Source organism: Centruroides sculpturatus, unplaced genomic scaffold (genome assembly GCF_000671375.1).
Source record: "Centruroides sculpturatus isolate CEXI.00-Female unplaced genomic scaffold, Cexi_2.0 scaffold434, whole genome shotgun sequence".
Taxonomy (NCBI): Eukaryota; Metazoa; Arthropoda; class Arachnida; order Scorpiones; family Buthidae; genus Centruroides; species Centruroides sculpturatus.
This window is the reverse complement of record NW_019384694.1, coordinates 521,631-540,964: the sequence shown is the minus strand read 5'-3', so window position 1 is coordinate 540,964 and position 19,334 is coordinate 521,631. Positions and strand designations below refer to the sequence as shown.

Genomic DNA, 19,334 nt, shown 5'->3' with positions numbered 1-19,334 from the left:
TCGGATAACCGAAAAGTATGAAAAAATCCATTATTAGTGTAGTATATTATTATATCCCATGTAATTAGTATATTAGTATATCGCTATTAATCTACTTCGCGTTGAATTTTCATCGATGTTAAGCCTAACAAAAATTTTTTTAAATAATAATCGTCGCTATTGTATTGTTAAAAATTAGAAAATTAAGCCTCGTTTAAACACTGGCTCCCTTTCATGGTCGATCCAGTGTTGCCAGCTCAAACACGTAAAAATAATATTAAAGTAGCCAAGACATAGCCAAATATTGTAGCGCCACATCACTAGTGGACATTTGAAATTTGCCGACTAGGACGGTCGGTTAATCGGGGGTCGGATAATCGAGGCTCTACTGTATAGTAGAAAGAGGCACAATATATCAAAATAATAATAAAAAAATTGTCATTCTATCAAAATTGGCAGGATTATCATCTCCACATACTTTATGTGGCCAGCAGCAAAGAATACACGAATTGTGTGAAGTCAGCTACACAGTTCAAAATGTCCTGTACACAATATTGTTAAGCCAACTGACAGTTCTTTGCTTCTCCCATGGCATCAACTGATTATAAAGGGTTAACAAGATGTCACACAGGTAAAAAAATTGGGAGAATTGTGTATGCGAATATAATTGCAATCGTTTAAGGTGTTAATCTGTCTGTGTGTTATTAGAGGAAGGATAAGATGTAAATGAATAAAGTTTTGGTGATTATCACATTCCAAGTCAATATCTATTGGTTCAGACAACAGCACACTCAAAGTATTCATGTCGGAGTTAACATGCTTGGCTTTCTTATGATCTCCATACAACCTGTACTGTTCAGCATTAGTCATTTTGGGCTTTTTTGATTTCTTTAAAATTTTTCTTTCCAATGATGTTTGTTTCTTATATTTCTGTTCATATTTCCTTTGCAATTTCTTTAATTATGAAAATTTTCTTCAACTCGCACACTTATCAGCTTATAACTTTATAAATTCCATTTTATCGGCTATTATTGCTAAATAATATTGTAGATCCTGTCATTCTGTACAAATTTACACCAATTTCAAGGGCCTATCTCTTCACTATCCAAAGTTATACACTGCTGAAATGTCGTGCAGCATTGCCATTTTCAGTGTTCATGGACAACCACAAACCTCCACTACCCACCATTTTTAATACAAACACAAACTATCTATCCAACAAAATTTTAATCATTAGATTATCATTTATAGTTTACAAGATATAAGAGCAACAAATTTTGCCATTCTTTTGGTCGCTCCAGTTTTTATAGACTCCCCTATACCAAACTGAATTTAAAGACATTTTATTTATATCAAAGTGGAGCAAGAAGCAACAAATGGGTTTTGTGGTATTTGCAAATTCCCTGACTTTTCCTGATAAAAATCTTATTTCCTGACTTTCCAGGTCTGTATGAACCCTGTATATAGCTTATGAAGCACTGATTATCATTATTATTTTTTTAAATATTTAAAATAGCTGTAATGATAGAAATTAAAAAGTTTATAAAAGTTTAGATTCAGCAAAAGAATTATATTATAAAAATATTTAATTACTTACTCATCTTAAATCCAGAAGCTTCATTTGCAGAGTCCTACAAAATATTTCAATTATTATCAGTGAATATTTTTTTAAAATAGTTTAATATTTGGATGATTGATAACTCAAATGTCATTATATTTTGAATTAACAAAGAATTTGGCTTAGAATCCTCATAATTTTATCTTATGTCTAATTTTGTATGATTTTCTTGATAATATTGGTAATATGAAAAGACTGCTCATATTCCAAAAAATATTTGATTAGTGCAAAGCAAACTGAACAGGCATTTGTATTTAATAACAGAACTTTAGTTGAATAATAATAAAGAATGAAGCTACAACATTCTAAAAATCTTGTGGATATTTATTTAATGCTTAGCAATCAAGAGCAACCTTAAGTTTCTGGAAAGATCTCAAAGCAGAAATCTACCCTATATATTCAATATAATGAAAGAACTTTTACAGATATTTTGTAACTTGTCCATCTTACACATAAGATATCTACTGGATAATGTCAAACTTTTCTAATAGGCTAATGAAAATAGGTGTCAGTCAAAAAAGACAAATTAATCTTTTATTAATAACTGCATTTCATATTTGATGATCCTTCCTTTAAAAACTGTAACAGTTTAGTTTTTTTCTATCAAACATAGCATTTAGATTGTAATCTACAGATGAAAAAATTATTCGAAATTTCAAATTGCGATATAGAAAGCTAATTTATGAAAGTTGTTAAGTTGCATGAGAAATAAATCACACCAGTTTAAATTAATCTACTACAGACTTTGCAAGTGATTCAGTAAGTTTGGAATGAAATTCTTTAAAGCATCACTGAAAATTACAAAAGGAGACTTTGGTCAATAAAGTGTTGACACTTCAAACAAATCAGAATTTCCAGCAGAATCTATCTATTATATTCAAGAAGGCTGGCTGAGTTTGTTAATACAACAGACAATTATCTGAAAATAACATCATTACTGAAGTAAAAAACACATAAGTAAATACAATGAGAATGAAATAAAATTTACTGATATCAAATGACTTGCTCCTTCCACATGAAAGAAGTCCAAAAAGTTCTTAAGTTTTTGAAAAATTTCTTAGAGACTATATCACATATGAAACAAGATAATCTTGAAGCAATCAAGTGTCTTGAGTATATTGTCAAGTACAACAAAATAAATTGTCAATGTCAGACCCACATACAGTAGAGCGTCGTTTATCCGAAGGTCAGATATCCGAAGGAATTTCAATCGACAAATTTGAATTTTCGCCAGTGCTGTGGCGCTGTAATCTTTGGCTATGTCTTCGGCTACTCAAATATTTTACGTTTTTGATACTAAATTAACTTCTGAAGTATAATTTTTTATTGTTTTTATATTTTTCAATATATTTATTTTGTTTGTACAAAATAAAAAAANAAGAGATAAGTATAAAGGACAGATTTTGTGGGGGTACCCGGGTAAACTTGGGAGTCTCCGATCTTCTCTATATTGGTACTTGAATTAACTCAATTTCCTTCCTCTTGATTCCGTCTCTTGAGAATTCGGGAGCGTTTTTTCTTGAGGTCTTATGGCTGGATGTCTTTCTAATTTTCGTCCGTTCGCAGACGACTTCCAAGCCTTCTCCGTTTGTCCCACTAGGCGACAAACCTCTAGCTTGCTCTTTCCTACGTCTGCACACCTCAGACGCTGACCCAAAAGTATCCAGTTCGTTCTCTCTGATGGCCTCAGGGCTTCTTAATGTCCCTTTTGTCTTCTCCCCTTTGTCCTTGGACAAAGGTCGTCCCCCACCCACAGAAAAGGAATAGGTTAGAAAGTTCTAGAAACACGTTAAAGACAAAGGAATTTAGGAGAAAATAAAATTTATATCTACCCCTATTTACAAAAACATGGCGTACCGCCACAAGTTTATAAAAATAAACAATTGCATTCTGAATCTACTTTTTAGATATTTGAAATGATAAAAGCTTGAACATGAGTATTATACCTATAATTCTATTAACATTCAAGAAAAAATGTTCTAAATCTATTGTGAGGAGACAAGTTCATAGTTTTACATTTACAAATAAAATAAAGCTGCATAAAATTTTTTTAGTATTTTTTCTTTTATTTATTTTGATTTGTGCCAAACTGAAATAAATAAATAATATAAAAAAGAATACTAAAGAATAATTGGTTGATTGTTTTCAATTCTACATTATATCTTCATTAGAGTAAACTTATGCTTATAACACAACTTCCAGTACCTATGTTACTCACAAATACAAATGTTTTTGGTCTTTTCAAAGGTTCTCTTCAGGTATTAGAACCAAAAAGACAAATTATTCCACTGATCTTTCTTAGCATCATTATATTTTAAAATTCAGCTGCCAATGTTCTAAAAATCTTTTAAAATTCAAGAGAAACAATTGTGAGAAACTTAGATACTGGAAGTTGTGTTATAAGTGTAAAGTTTGCTCTAAGCTAAGATTCCAGTTTCTGTTATGATTTTATGTATTTTCATTATAATTGAAACAACCAAAGCAAAATTTTATGCAAAAATAAGATAAAATCTAGTTACAAAAATCATACATTATATATTTGCTTAACTTGGTATTCTGCAAAATTATTTTGTTTTATAACTGAATATTAATATCAATACATGTGCAATGATTGAAACAAATAATCTTTATAACAGAACAGCTATACAAGGAAAATTAATTTTACAAGGAAAGTAACATATGAAAATATATATCTATATAATGAATATTTGTATATATATTTTTTAAAACATTTATGTATGGGTTTAATACTAAAGCATGGGATACTGAAAGCTTACTATTAAGGTAACACCACAAATACCAATTGTTATATTCTTTATTGAAGTTCAATGTTATCTTTCATTCCACTGCAATTCTTGAAATGTTTAAGCTTATCAACATAATCAAATTAAAGTGAAAACTATATTTGATCATTCTGTTCTTATTTAATGCATATTAAATATCATATTTTAGTAAATATGATATTTAACATAGAATATATTAATTTTTGGGCATCTTCCTTTAAATACGATAAAACAAATTCAAAATCATTTTAATATCAAAAATTTTGTTAGTTTTATAACTGAATTTTTTTTCTTTTAAAAATTTAATCAAACTTGCTGAAAAATTTTAATGCAGTTTTACCATTGAAAAGTATTTTTACACTTATCATAAATATAAATAAAATTTACTATCTTATTGACGTTACCTCATGATGCTCTGACGGACAATCCAGACCTGCAATTATTAAATATACACATTTTATTATACTCTGTTGCATTTAATTTCTACAGTAATAGTAAATATATTTTTAATATATTCTTTAACTAAAGTAAAAGAATATTATTGTTTTATTAATAGCAAATAAACATATATTATCACCATCATATTTTCAAAATAAAATTTTAACTAAGTTTTCTTTCTCAATAAATTAAGATTTATTGAGAGAAAATTTGTCTTGACAGAAATATGTACATTTCTCATTTCATATATACAGTCGACCCCCTATAACACAGATTCATATAATGCAGATTCGTATATTGCGGTGAAAAAATTGCGACCGTATTTGTATAAAGACGCTAAAAGAGACTCATAAAATGTGGTAAAATGTCACCGCCGACTCATGTCACAACAGGATTGGTCGAATCTGGACCAACAATGGATAAGCAGCCAAACTTACACACTATGGAGAGTTTAGGCGGGTACTATCATCTGTACAGTATATAAATTAGGTACTGTAAGTCTAATACAGTACTGTAATTTTATACATTTCTTGTGAAAAAAACATTTCTTATTCAATGGCCATAAAAATTATTTATATTAATGATGTCTCCAAAGTTCAATGAATTTTTCGCAGAAAAATAACTTATTAGAAAATGCACCTGCCATTTGGTGCACTGCTCCGCGACAAAAACAAGCTTAAGCAATGGCGTTGTTGAACGTGCACACTCAGTAAGTAATCTTACAATTTNAATTATATGTACAGTACCTAATTTATATATAATTTATATATAATACTGTACAGACGATAGTAAACGCAATTTACCCGCCTAAATTCTCCATAGCGTGGCGCTGGACGGCAGAAAGTTGTTCGGCTGCCCGATGACGTTTTACCGAATTATAGGAGTTTTCTTACCAGGTTTGTACGGATACCGTCACAATTTTTTCGCTGTCTTATAGGAATTGTAATTATAGGAACCTGTGTTATAGGGGGTCTACTGTAAATCAAAAAAACCCCAAAATTATATTTTTCTTGTCTCTAATCTTCACAAAAACTACATTGATTATAATAAAATAAGATTCTTAAATTCTACTTGTGATTTTTTAAGCTTAAATTAAGGAGACATTCCATAAATTTTCAGAAATGTTTTATGTGAAAAAGTTACATTTAATCAAATATGAAAAAGCTAAGAATTATGTTTTAAAAAGCTTACCAATTCCAGATGATTCTCCTGTTTCTTCCTGAAAATATTTAAACATAATATCAGAATAAAATCTGAATGTAATGTTGTTATATGCTTGTAAAAATTAACAGATTTGCTACCAAATATCAATTATTTTCTTTGATAATTCAAGACTAACAGCACAAAACCTTTCTCACTAATTTCTAGCCTTATTAACTGGAGTACAAACTTTGATAATTCAATTTCATACATGCCTAATATGAGTAAATGGTGTTTTTATAGCAATCATTTTTATAGTAGTCTTTCTCATGTATTTTTGGCCAAATATGTTTAACAGTTTTGATAATTTTCAAAATAATCAAACAGGCATAACACATTTTATCTTGTTTTTAAAGTTTAAATAATTATATACAAAAATATTGTAAGATGAAATATATGATAAATTATATAATCTAACATACAATTTTCATTTTGTTTCTTCATAATTATACAGTAGAGCGTCAGTTATCCGAAAGAATTCCAGTCGGCAAATTTAAATTTTCGCTAGTGCTGTGGCGCTGCAATCTTTGGCAATATCTTGGGCTACTCCAATATTTTTTTGTTGATGTGTGTGTGTTTTAGCTGGCAACACTGGCACTTTTGTGTGGTGTTTTTCTGGGGACTGTGTCATGCTGAATCGAACATTTTTGATACTAGATTAACTTCTAAAATATAATTTTTTTTGTTTTTATATTTTTCAATATATTTATTTTGTTTGTAAAAAATAAAGAAATAATTTTTAACGGTACAATAGCCATGATTATTATTTTAAAAAGTTTACATTAGGCTTAACATTTACGAAAACTCAACAGAGAAAAATTTCAACACGAGACAGGTTAATATATTTTTTCTTACATAATCGGTTATCCGAAAAATAAGTTATCCAAACAACCTCGGTCCTTAATTGATTCAGATAAACGACGCTCTACTGTATAATCATTCAAACTAAACAAATATATGAAAAAATTATTATAACAAGCAAATATTTCTTGCAACATTGTCACAAGGTCAGGCTGCAATTTTTAATAATATTTTTAATTTATTTAATTTAAAATATATGCTCTCTACCCCAATTAGTAGTGTCTTGTCCCTGTACATCATACTTTTCCTGTTAGAATAGAGTCGTTCTGGTCATACCATCGATGTGGGTTCCTGTCCATGGTGAGGAGACTTCCAAGAGATGGTTTAGTAACTCTTCTTTGTCACCTCTGTTGAATTTGAACGCCCACCCATGTGTTTGCCTTGCATGATGTCCTGTATGCTGGAAAGGGGAATCCTGGTAGTTGAGAGGCAACATAACATTCCCAACCCACTGCTTTGGCCTCTGCTTCGGATAAAGGGGAGGATCAAATCAGGCTCCATTTGAGTCAATTGGCTGGTCGTTGAGTCATTCTTGACCTCGGGCCTGGAGTCAACTGATCGATGCAGACCAACGAACACATCCCTGCTTGACAGTTTTGTCACGTCAGACAAGATGTGCTCTTCTTGACTGCATTGTGAGGGTATAGCTCCTGGGAAACCCTGGTGTGACGGTTTATGGGAGTCTCCCATATGACAGCAACCCCTCATTGGGCCCCATGGTGGGTGGGGTCACTAGGAGCTGAATAATTACATTTTAGTATGGATTCCTTAAAACAAAAAACAACCACAAACAGTGTGTCACCACCAAAAGATGCCAATTCCTCCAATCAGCCAATTTACCTCATAGTTCATGCCACTGGTAAAAAACCACTGTCCAAATGCTCCCCTTTTCTGATCCAGAAGCTATTTGAATCGACAATTGGGCATCTGAAAAAAATACAAAAATTGAGGTCAGGAGATTTGCTCGTAGAAACAGCCTCCCCTGAACAGTCAGCAAAGCTTCTGGTAACAAAGACCCTAGGAGACATGAGTCACTATCACACCACACACAAGTTTGAACTCATCACTTAGTGTGATATCTGGATTGATCTGATGTCTGAAGACGAATCAGATATTCAGGTTGGTCTTTCAGACCAAGGTGTCACTGCTGTTTGATGCATTTCAATCCGTCGAGACAGCAAGTTGATACCAAGTAAACCTCTTATTCTCACGCTCAACAACCCGACATTGCCATCTTTTATTACAGCAGGATATCTGCACTGTCTAGTTTGTACATTCCAAATCCGCTGTGCTGCTTCAAATGCCAGCAGTTTGGACATTCACAAACATCCTGCTGAGGGAAAAGCAAATGCGCACAGTGTGGTCACAAGAGTACTGAATACAAAAGTACCCCATGCTGTGTGAAGTGCAAAGATGCCCATCTTGCCTATTCCCGGAAATGCCCTGCATGGCAAAGAGAAAAAGAAATCCAATGAAAACAGTTAACAATTTACCTTACCCAGAGGCTCATGCACCACTGAAACAGAAGACATTTGCTGCTGTTTTGAAATCTACAAAGACATGTGGAGTTCAAACAGATATTTCTGTTTCCCCAAAGGAATCTCTCACTTGCCATGAGAAATGCTTACTAATTCAATCTAAAGAAACAGAAGAAAAGGAGAATATGAAGACAAAAACACCCCTACCTAAAACAGGAGTAATAACAAGAAATGTGGGTTCTAAAACGGCAAATAAGAACCCACTCAACAAACAAAAATTAAAACCTCTCTAAATCATGAAAGAAATCAGAGGCTCAGTCTATGAGTGAGTTTTCTGATATCTCTGACGAAGAGAATAATATGGAGGTGAGCAAAAGTCACCTCCAAAAGAAAAACCACCTGTGAAATTAAGGAGGGATACTTTCGCAAAGAATGCTGCCTCAAACACAATGGATTATAAAATAATTCAATGGAACTGTCATGGTTTCCGCAACAACTTCTATGACATTAAACACCAGATGTCATCTACCCCATCTCTCTGTGTGGCACTCCAGGAAACCTACCTAAAACCTGGAGAAAGGATTTACTTAAAAGGATTCGATCTCTACCACAAGGATGATGATAGCCACAACCGTGCCAGTGGGGGTGTGGCTATACTCTTTTCAAATTGCATTCCATCCTTACCAGTACAAATATCCACTGATTTGCAAGCTGTGGCCGTCAGAATTTCTATTGGAGTAACTATCACAGTTTGTTCTATATACTTGCCACCAGATGTCAGAGTCAATGAGGATGAATTGAATACCTTGGCTGAACAGCTGCCAACTCTGTTCCTTTTACTTGGTGATTTCAATGGTCACAATCCAATGTTGGGCAGTCCCAACATTAACTGTCGAGGCAGAGCCATTAAGAGACTTATAGGCAATCACCAACTATATTTATTTAATACTGGAGAAGTGACATACTTCCATGCCCCAACAAGAACATTCACTGCCATTGATTTATCATTAGCAACCCCAAACCTGTTTTCAACATTTACATGAGGGGTTGGATCTAATCCACTCTGTAGTGACCACTTCCCAATATTTCTAAAATATCAAGGCAGAGAAAGCTGTGAAACAGCCCGTCCACCATGCTGGAAACTGGAAACACCCGAATGGCCTGCATTCTCCTCTATGGCCAACATCTCTGAGGAAATGGTCAATATTACTGATATCAATGGTGCAGTTCAAGCCATCACTTCCAATATTATTCAGGCAGCTGAAAAACAATGGGAGAAACATCAACCAGATATTGAAAACATCCAAAACCATGGTGGAATCAGAATTGCGAGGCAGCATTTAAAGAACAAAAGAAAGCATGGGGGATTTTCAGAAGATACCCTACAGCTGGAAATTTGATTGCTTTTCAAAAAGCAAAGGCAAATGCCAGAAGAATAAGGAGGCAAAGCCAAAGGAATTCTTGGGGAAGTATGTTTCAAGCATAACATCTTCCAGTAGCTCAAAAGCAGTCTGGGACAAAATCCATAAAATTAATGGGAAGTACAGTACACCTCTCAGTCTTTGTCCACGCTGGAAAATAATGGCACAATAATCAGTGATATACAAGGTATTGCTATCTGTTGGGCAAAACGTTCTCCTCTTCATCCAGCAATATAATGTATTTGAAAAATTTTCAAGCTTATAAAGTGCAAACAGAAAAGCAAGATTCAAACTTCCATTCCTCATCTAATGAGGAATACAATGTACCATTCACTAGAACAGAACTACATACAGTGATCTCCACTGGGAGAATACTGCTGTAGGCCTGGATAAAATCCACTATAACATGATTAAAAATCTGTCAAACAATTCCCTTAGTAATCTTTTGAATCTATAATAGAATATGGACAGAACATACTTTTCCTGTTTGCAATAGAGTCATGCCATTCATCTAACTCCTTTCAGAGGAAATTTTTGAATTGAAATAATGTAACTTCTGGTTTGCATCAGAAGTTCATATATAGTTAATTGGGGCCTCCTGTCCCTAAGCTTTCCATATATGATCTTGGCTTTCATGTATGTAATTCCATTCTCCAAATTAATTAATTAAGGAAAAACAGACAGAGGGATGACAGTAGGAAATTATAGGTCTATAATTTTTTCAAATTGCTGCCCAATAATTGTTTACAAAATTGTATTTTGTTCTTGAAGGTTATTATTTTATAATAATGAAAATACTTAAAATATTTAATAAATATTTATTTTAATGACTCATATTTTGTTTTTACATCAGAAAACAATTTTTTCTTTGATATTTTCAACACTTAAATAATTCAAAAGCAATTTTTATATAACTTCTTTTGATACAAATAGAAGTAAACAATATCAGATCAAAAAAGTTATAGCAAAATGGTTGATAACAGCAATACAAAATATTTTTGGTAGCAAATATGTTAAATGCTATTGAATGTATCTTTTATTCTACTATGGAATTTAAAAAAAATAAAATTATTTTAATTTAAAATTATTAATAGGAACATGCAAAATTTAAAATGTTAAAAATAAGAAATATTCCCTATTGTGTATACAATAAAAATTTATCATCATCATTTTTTAATTTAGGTACTTCAACACATAATTTTGACACTACATTTAATTATCTGCATTTTACTTTTTCTGTTTAGAATAAAAATTGTTTTGGTCAAAACAAATTTTAATTATATAGTAGAGTCCCGGAAACTCAACTCTCAATAATTCAACATTCCATTAAACTCGTTATTAAAAAATAATACTTCTAATCTAATTTTTACCTTTATAATTTAACACTAGGATCAAATAAGTTATCATTCTTCACTAGCAACACCTAATAACAGCATCAATTTCATGTGCTAACAAGAATACAAGCCTTTTTCTCAAAATGCCACTGCAAAACACCACAAGGCAAATGTCACTAACTCTAAAGTAGTCGCTGAATAACCAACATTTTTTTAAATTAAAATTTAACTACAAATAGAAATAGCCACTATTAGTTTCCACTATTTAGACTAGCATCATTGCTATCTGTAAAACTTATCATTTTCAATAACTTGTTACATTCTCAATCCACATTAAGTCGAGTTTGCAGAACTCTACTATATTTCTGAAATTAAAAGCTTAAGGGAATAAATAAAAACTTAACTGAATTTTTGTACAAAGTAAAACACCACCTCCTTATTTGGAACTTCTGAATTCTTTTTTCCACCTAAAAAATAATTATTATATCCATCATTTCATGTTGCAAAATATTAAAGATATATTTAATTCAAATAGAAGCCAATCTTTTCCATGTATCAATAAAACATAAGAATCATTACGTGAGTTTGATAGATGTTCAGTGACATCAGATAATTTTTTCTTTCTGTAAGTGTAATCTTATAAACTGGTTTGAAAATTATAACAATCATTATTCCAATTATAACAATCAAAATTATAACAATCATTATACTGGTTTGAAAATTATAACAATCATTATACTGCTTAAGTCAGTTCAATTCTAAAGTGATATCATAATTAATACAACTGAAATGGAAAATTACAATTATTTGATTAAGGGTTGTCCATAAATGATGCCCACATTAGAAGGATTGGAGAGGGTTATGACAAGTCGAACAGGGGGAGGGAAAGGACTGATTAATGAAATAAAACAAGGGAAAGGACTGATTTAATGAAATAAAACAGACATGCACTGAAGCATGTCTGTTTTATTTCATTAAATTTTATACAGTTTATGTATTTTATTACATTTATTTCAAATTTTCTTGTATGTTTTGTTTCTACTTATGATATCTAGGCCTATCATTCTTAAACTTTTAAAGTAATAAAGAGTTTCAGGGGGTTGAGTTTTGCTGGATGTCCAAAGAGAGGGGATTATGGAAACTTGGATAAACTGGGAAAGAGGAGAGGGAAAGTAAAAATTTTTTTTAAAATGCAGATGTAATTAATGGACAGCCCCTTAAACAAGAAATGTATTCTTCATTTATCTGAATAAAGATTTTACACAGAAGTATTAACAGAATTTACAGAAGTATTAACTTCTCCAAAATAATGTTTTTAAGCAAGTTTTCAATATTTCTTCATTATAAATTAAGCTTATAATAGAAACTTTAATAAGCTTAAAGTTTCATCAAATCATAAAAAATGTTTATAGAATACATAAAAAGTTGCTACATAATTTATATTTAAAATTTATATAAAAAACTGATTTCCCTTTTTTCCTGATTTACCCTGTATATGTAAATCAGGAAAAAAGGGAAATCAGTTGGAATATAATAGTATGGATCATTGTAAATAAAAAAACCTTTATACAAACATGGGTATTATTCTCAGTAGTTTTTGAAAATACTACTGTTTGAAAGTTGATTGCATGCATACATGCATACAATAATAATAAATAATACATGTGTTATGTTCACAACAAATGCTCAAAAACTGTTATTATATTATATTTTCATGCACTTAAAGTGCGTGGGTACCAGTACACTTTAGTGAAGACTTTTTTTCAGCACTAAAGAGGGGTTGGGAATGTAAACAAACCCAAAATGCATTTGAAATCCAATTTTTAAAATAAAGATGTTTATAACCGAAATGCTGTGAGATAATCTACCAAACAAGTTTTGGATTAAAGAGATGTCTACGTACAAGAAATATTTTATCTAATTCTTTTAATATTTTTTGTAAATGGGATGAGGCAGCCAAGCCCTATTGGAAGAGAATAGTTGAGTAGAGACTGAATATTGGCAAAATAAATGGATCATAATACTGTTTTTGAGAAAATAGTTTTGCAAAAACACCAAAGAATTCCACAACAAATAGCTAGAGATTTAATAATCTTATCAACATATCCCTTAAAAGTAAGTTTAGGATCAAAAATGACCCTGAAGTCATTATAAGATTAACATATTTTACATGATTATTGTAAATATAGAATGTGGGCAACTGAAAATTACAAATAAGTGAAAAGCACATGATTACAGTTTTTTGTATATTAATTTTTAGGTTAGCTTTTTCTAAAAGGGAAAATAAATGGAATAGATCAAACTGAATGACATGAGGGTCATTGTTAATCAATTTAATATCATCAGCATAGAATAATATAGACCAGGGGTGGCCAACCCGCGTGAAGGATTATTTGTGGCTCTCGATAAATGTACCCGAGTTTCCTTTTCATTTTTGTGTTATTATATTTTAAAAAATTATTATCGTTCCGTATGTGTTTCAAAATGTCTTTTAAATTACTAACAACAAATATGAAGGACTAAGTGTAACGTTGTAACAAATTTCATTTCCGTCCAAGTTAAGAATGATATGACTCATCGAAAACTGCGCGAACGAACATAAACAGTGGAGTAATTGTCCGTTATCGACCGACTCCAGACCGATTTTGAATTTGTAAACTGCAACGAACATTTGACATTGTGCTCTGGAGGAAACAATTTGTATCACTCTTGCTACGGATATAATTTGTATTCTGGAATTTTTTGCATACCTTTTTAATACGTATTTAATTGCGGCTCGCGAAAAATTTGAAATTTTGAAAAATGGCTCGAACTATCAAGGAGCTTGGCCACCCTGGATATAGACAAAGCAATATGACCCTCATGTCATTGATAACAACCCTCATGTCATGTCATAGACAAAGCAATATGACCCTCATGTCATGATTAGGGATTGCAATTGCTGGGTTCCTCATCCAGCAATCCAGTTGGATCCAGCACATTTTTTGGCCTATTGGATCCAGCACCAGGTGCTGGAACCAGTGCTGTGCATCCACAAATACTCAATTAACTTTCTAAATAATGGTGCAAAAGTTTACGTTGTTGGCCTTGCCGCTTTGCTACGTGCGCTATCGCTCGGAGGTGAGAGCGACGTTGCCGTTCAGTGCAGCACGTGCTACAACCCCTCTCTACACTGCACTGCCGCCTGCCCTTTTACCTCTGCTGATCTAATTGCCAGTTGACTTTCTGCTCTTGCTAAATAAAGTGTCTTTGCGCTAAATAAAATAAGTAACTCCTATCCTAGTCCTGGTGCATAATTCTAATTTACAGTCGGTTGTGACGTCAATGAATCATGTGATGGAACAATCGCAGTTTAAACTGGCCGTAGAAGCTCTCTGCAGAAGAGTCGAGTTTGATAACTGCTGACATAACCCTGAAATTTGTCTTAGACAAACTAAAAAGCCAGGACACAATCTTGAGTGCCGACCTTTCCGAGGCACTTCTCAAAAGAATCAGAGAATGGCGTCTTACCGAGGTCACGGGGATGTTGATTTACATATAGAACCCAAAGATGTATGACCAAAAAGTTAGAAAGCTTTATCTTTCACATGCCAAAAAAAATGTAATGCACCAGATGAAAAATATGCTGAATCGTGTAAATACATATGTAGTGGAACCAGCAGCAATAGCAGAGGATATTACGGAGGTGGAAAATGGATTTCCTGAATTTCACATTGGAACAAGAATTAGAGATCCAACTAAAGCGTGAGAAAGAAAACTTCATGAAACGGAAAGAAATTATTACTGAGAAGGATTATGATAAGTTATTAAAAAAGGAAATGGCTGTTTATGAAAGTGAAGGAGTCAGAGGTGAAAACTTATCTTTGATTTATCATTATTTGATGACACTGAAACCAACTAGTGTTTAGGCAGAAAAGGCCTTATATAGGGAGGGATATACATGCAGTTCATTAAGAAGTAGGTTGGGAGACAACACCATCAATACCATTTGTTTCTTGAGATCCTATTTTTAGAAAAGTCAAAAAAAATAACAGAAGTGATTGATTTAATTTTATTTAATCCTTTAAAATTCAAGACAAGACTAATATTTTATAACTTCTACTCTAATTCTATTAAGTAAGAGTTTTTAACTTTTATTTTATAAGTGGTTAGTGGGCTAGGCTAGGCAATTTTATTGTGAAAATTAGTGAGAAACTGAGACTACCTAGTTAATTAAATAGTTAATTAAATTAATGAGTATCAGTATCTTAGATATATGATGATATGAAGGTACGTGATTCGTGATTGTGATAATAATAATTACTACTAGACTACTACTAATTACTTACTCACTACTTTATTAACACTAATAATTAAATTACTTATAAGTAATTACAGACTGATATGTAGAGCCTATATAAGAAAACTGGTAAGACTGATAGCCACTTAGCCATTGATTATCCATCCTTACATTATTATAATAATATATTAATATAAATTAATTAGTAGAATTATCTTTGCTATTATTTAACTTAAAGATTACATTATAATTATAATCTAACTAAACATTGAAAGTTAATTATCTCTATCTCAAGTGTTAAACCGAACCAAAGTTGTTTACTACCTAAATGTGTAAGAAGTTTTACTGATTTATAGTGACCAGTCTAAATAATAAAAGTTTAAGTATTTTTAAAAAAATGTTTTATTTCTTCAAAAAACCCATAAATTTTGGATAAATAGATAGATAGATAACACTTTATTGCACCAGAAAACATCTGTGCATCATTCCAGCTGGATCCGCACTGGATCCAGCTGGAATGATGTTGGTCCAGCAAAAATTCAGCTGGATTGCAATCCCTAGTCATGATATTGTTTAAATAAACAGAAAAAAATAGGCTGCTTAAAGTGGAACCTTGCTGAATTCCACATAAGGGAGAGGAATCCATAAATTCAAAATTGCCATGTTTATAGGTATTAAGGTGGTGGTAATTATTAAGCCAGGATTGATAAACAGGTTCAATTTTGTGATCTCTGAGAACTGAGAGGAAGTGGGAATTACAGAATTGAAGGCTTGGCTAAACTTTATATAAATTATGAAGACAGATTGCTTTCTTTCAAAATTCTGAAAAATTATTAATATTGTTTTCAAAAGATTGGTGGTGATGGAATGATACTGTAGGGCCACAGTGCTGAATTGGTATTAATTTAGAAGAAATTGTTGAGTATAGAGTATAGCAAGGGTCAACAAACTTTTTTCACAGTGGGCAAGGTAACTGAGAGAATGATGAGCATGGGCTGCATAACCATTTTATTCGATACAGTACAATGAATACACAAAAAAATGAAGACAACCAACATATTTATTTAACAATACACAAACACGATTGTTGCAGCAAGCTTGTAATTGCTTTTCTTAGAAACTCCATTTGCAGGTGTTTATACAAAAAGCGCTCTGATATCCAAAGTTGCAAAAAGTCACAGAATTTTTTGTTTCATTGATTTTCCTAAAAATTATATTACTGTCAGATGCAAAAATCAGAATGGACCAATTTTGGATTTTTACTTAACACTTATTTTAATTTTTTGTACACAGTAAGTTTGTCTACAATCTATTATATTTCCATATAAATATTTATATTTTAGCTCATTTGTAACACAGTGTGGTGGTGGCCCATAGTTTGGTGACCCCCTAGTCTATAGTATAAACAAATTTCAAAAACTTTCAGCATGGCAGAAAAAATGGAAATAGGACAGAAAGAGTTTTAGTCCTTTTTAGGTACAGCTATAATGTTCGAAGAAAGCCATTATTTGGGGACAAAACTATTTCAAACAAAGATGGATTTAATTTTCTCTACGTGAACATAAACAGTAAAAAAACAGTAAGTATATTATTTCAGTGGGTATTCTATTTCTCTCGAATTTGTATCAGTCCATTCATGCAACCTTGAATATGGTGGAAGTTTTGTTGAATTCAAAAGCTGATAAGAATACAAAATGGCATAACATAATCAAAAAAAAAAAAATCATTCAGGCCAAGTGTAGCAGTTTTGCAACATTCCTAAAAATAGAGAAAAAATGTTTTTTTAAGATAAAATTGTATTAAATAGCCATCATATTTGTGCTATTTTGTTCAAAAAAGAACCATGGCCCAGGGTGATATTTTATGGCCCACTATGTGGTGCTTAATGTGTTAAAAGTATTTACCACAACTATATTCTCACAAGATGGACAAAGTTACATTTTACCATAACAGAGCTTCATCACATACTGTACATGCAACTTGATTCAATCATATTGCAGAGATGAGAATTGAAATTATGAAAACAAAAGACATTCTCATTAATTCTCCTGATGCTAGTTTTTTTGGCTAGGGCTAGGTTGGATTTTCTAATTTATCCATTATATTGCTTCTATGTTAGACTTTTATTTTATAAATATATTAATGGTCTTTTAAATTCCAAATTATTTGCTCTTAACACAACATGAATTATCAGGAATAATTCATGTTGTGCTTATCCTTTCTTACATCTTAATTTATCTAGGCAATCTTTTCATCTGCATATTCTCTGATTTTGAACTTCTTTCATTTCACAATTTTAAGTGTTTTAAATTGACAAATAAAAAGAATCTTTACAATGAACACTAATGTTCAGTTTTACTGATTGTTTTGTTTGCTTTTAATCACATGTATTTTATTTTTTGGGGTTGTTATATTTTATTATTGTTGTATATGGAGGTGGTCATCCCTTGTCCCCCTTAGTTTTTGCATTACCATTTATATTTTTTGCATTATGCAAAATATTTATAAATAAATAAATAAATATTTTGGAATTGATTAACTCAAACAAAAACTTTTCTTTGAAAAAAGCACATGTCGCTAGCCTATGAAAAAAAGTATATGAAATTTGGAACAAGATTTCTCAAGAGTTGGTCAAACAAGCATTTTGAGATTGAAAATAGTGATGCAGGATGCTAGTCAAAATCCATGAGAAATACACTGAACACAAAAGAAATACACAACAAACAATTATTTATTGTGACGATGTCACAATGCCAAGCTACAATTTTTAATCACATTTTTTTTATTTAATTTAAAATATATGCTCTCCATCTCAAATTGGCAGTGTCTTGCCCCTATACATCATACTTTTCTGTTAGCAATGGAGTTGTGCCAGTCATTTATCTAACTTCTTTCAGGGGAAAAGGTTTGAATTGGAATAATATGGCTTCCAGTTTGCATCAGAAGTTCATATATAGTTAATTTTGATCTCCTGCTCCTAAACTTTCCATATTTGGTTTTGACATTCATCTATCTAACTCCATTCTCAAGATTAAGGAAAGACAAACAGACAGATAAATGGATGACAGTGAGAATTTAGAGGTCTAAAATTTTTTCAAATTGCAGCCTAATCAATTGCTGTCAAGTGTCCTGTCAAGTGTCCATGTAAAGAGTTGTAAGACACTCTTTACAGCAGTGTTTTTCAACCAGGGTGCCATGATGCCACGATTGGGGTGTCGCAAAGTTTAGGGCCTTTAGTCATTTTCTTGGAAATTTACTTAAGTGTAGTTCAAGATAACTCATTGTCAGTTCTATTTTGCTAAGGGATATCTAGTAAGCAAAGAAACAATGACTAATCGCATGTTAATGTAATGTTCAATGCTACATGTACGCACGACTTGTCACGAGTTCACCCAAACCACATTACTTGGTCTTCACATTCCCAGTCCCAGTACCAGGCCAACCAGCAGAGAAGAACGACATGGACACTTGTGTCTTGTATATACTTTAAAACTTTAAAAAGTGTTGCATTGCACTTTGAAAAGTGTGCACAATGTAGATGCATATTACAGTACTTTCATAGTATTGAAAAGCAATGATGACAAATAAACAATTATCATTTTTTTAATTTAAATTTTTAAAATTGATATGAAAAAGATATGAAAAAAGTAATGAAATACAGTTGACCCCCCTATAATTACAATCCCTATAATTACGATTCCTATAAAACTGCAAAAAAATTGTGACGGTATCCGTAAAAAAAGGTAAAAAACTCCTATAATTATGTAAAACATCATCGGGCAGCCGAACTACTTTCCCGCCATCCGTAGCGCCACGCTACGGACATTTAGGCGACTAAATTGAGTTTAGTTTCGTCTGTACATATAATTATATATAAATTAGGTACTGTATATATAATTATATATTAACTTAATTTATTGTAACTTTATTATAATTATATATA

The 19,334-nt window shown here is 31.8% G+C and overlaps 1 protein-coding gene across 2 annotated transcripts in view; it reads right to left on the bottom strand.

Moving 5' to 3' along the window:
* LOC111627411 (NAD-dependent protein deacetylase sirtuin-2-like) overlaps nucleotides 1–19,334 on the bottom strand; it is a 65,897-nt gene that overhangs the window by 37,720 nt on the left and 8,843 nt on the right. Inside the window, exons 2-5 of one of the 2 annotated variants that reach the window (XM_023370978.1) lie at nucleotides 11,517–11,579; nucleotides 6,010–6,037; nucleotides 4,785–4,813; nucleotides 1,577–1,610 (exon numbers count right to left, since the gene is read on the bottom strand). In XM_023370978.1, the coding sequence (XP_023226746.1) occupies nucleotides 1,577–1,610; nucleotides 4,785–4,813; nucleotides 6,010–6,037; nucleotides 11,517–11,579 (154 nt within the window). The remainder of the gene's footprint in view (nucleotides 1–1,576; nucleotides 1,611–4,784; nucleotides 4,814–6,009; nucleotides 6,038–11,516; nucleotides 11,580–19,334) is intronic. The other variant, XM_023370979.1, reaches the window with a different exon arrangement.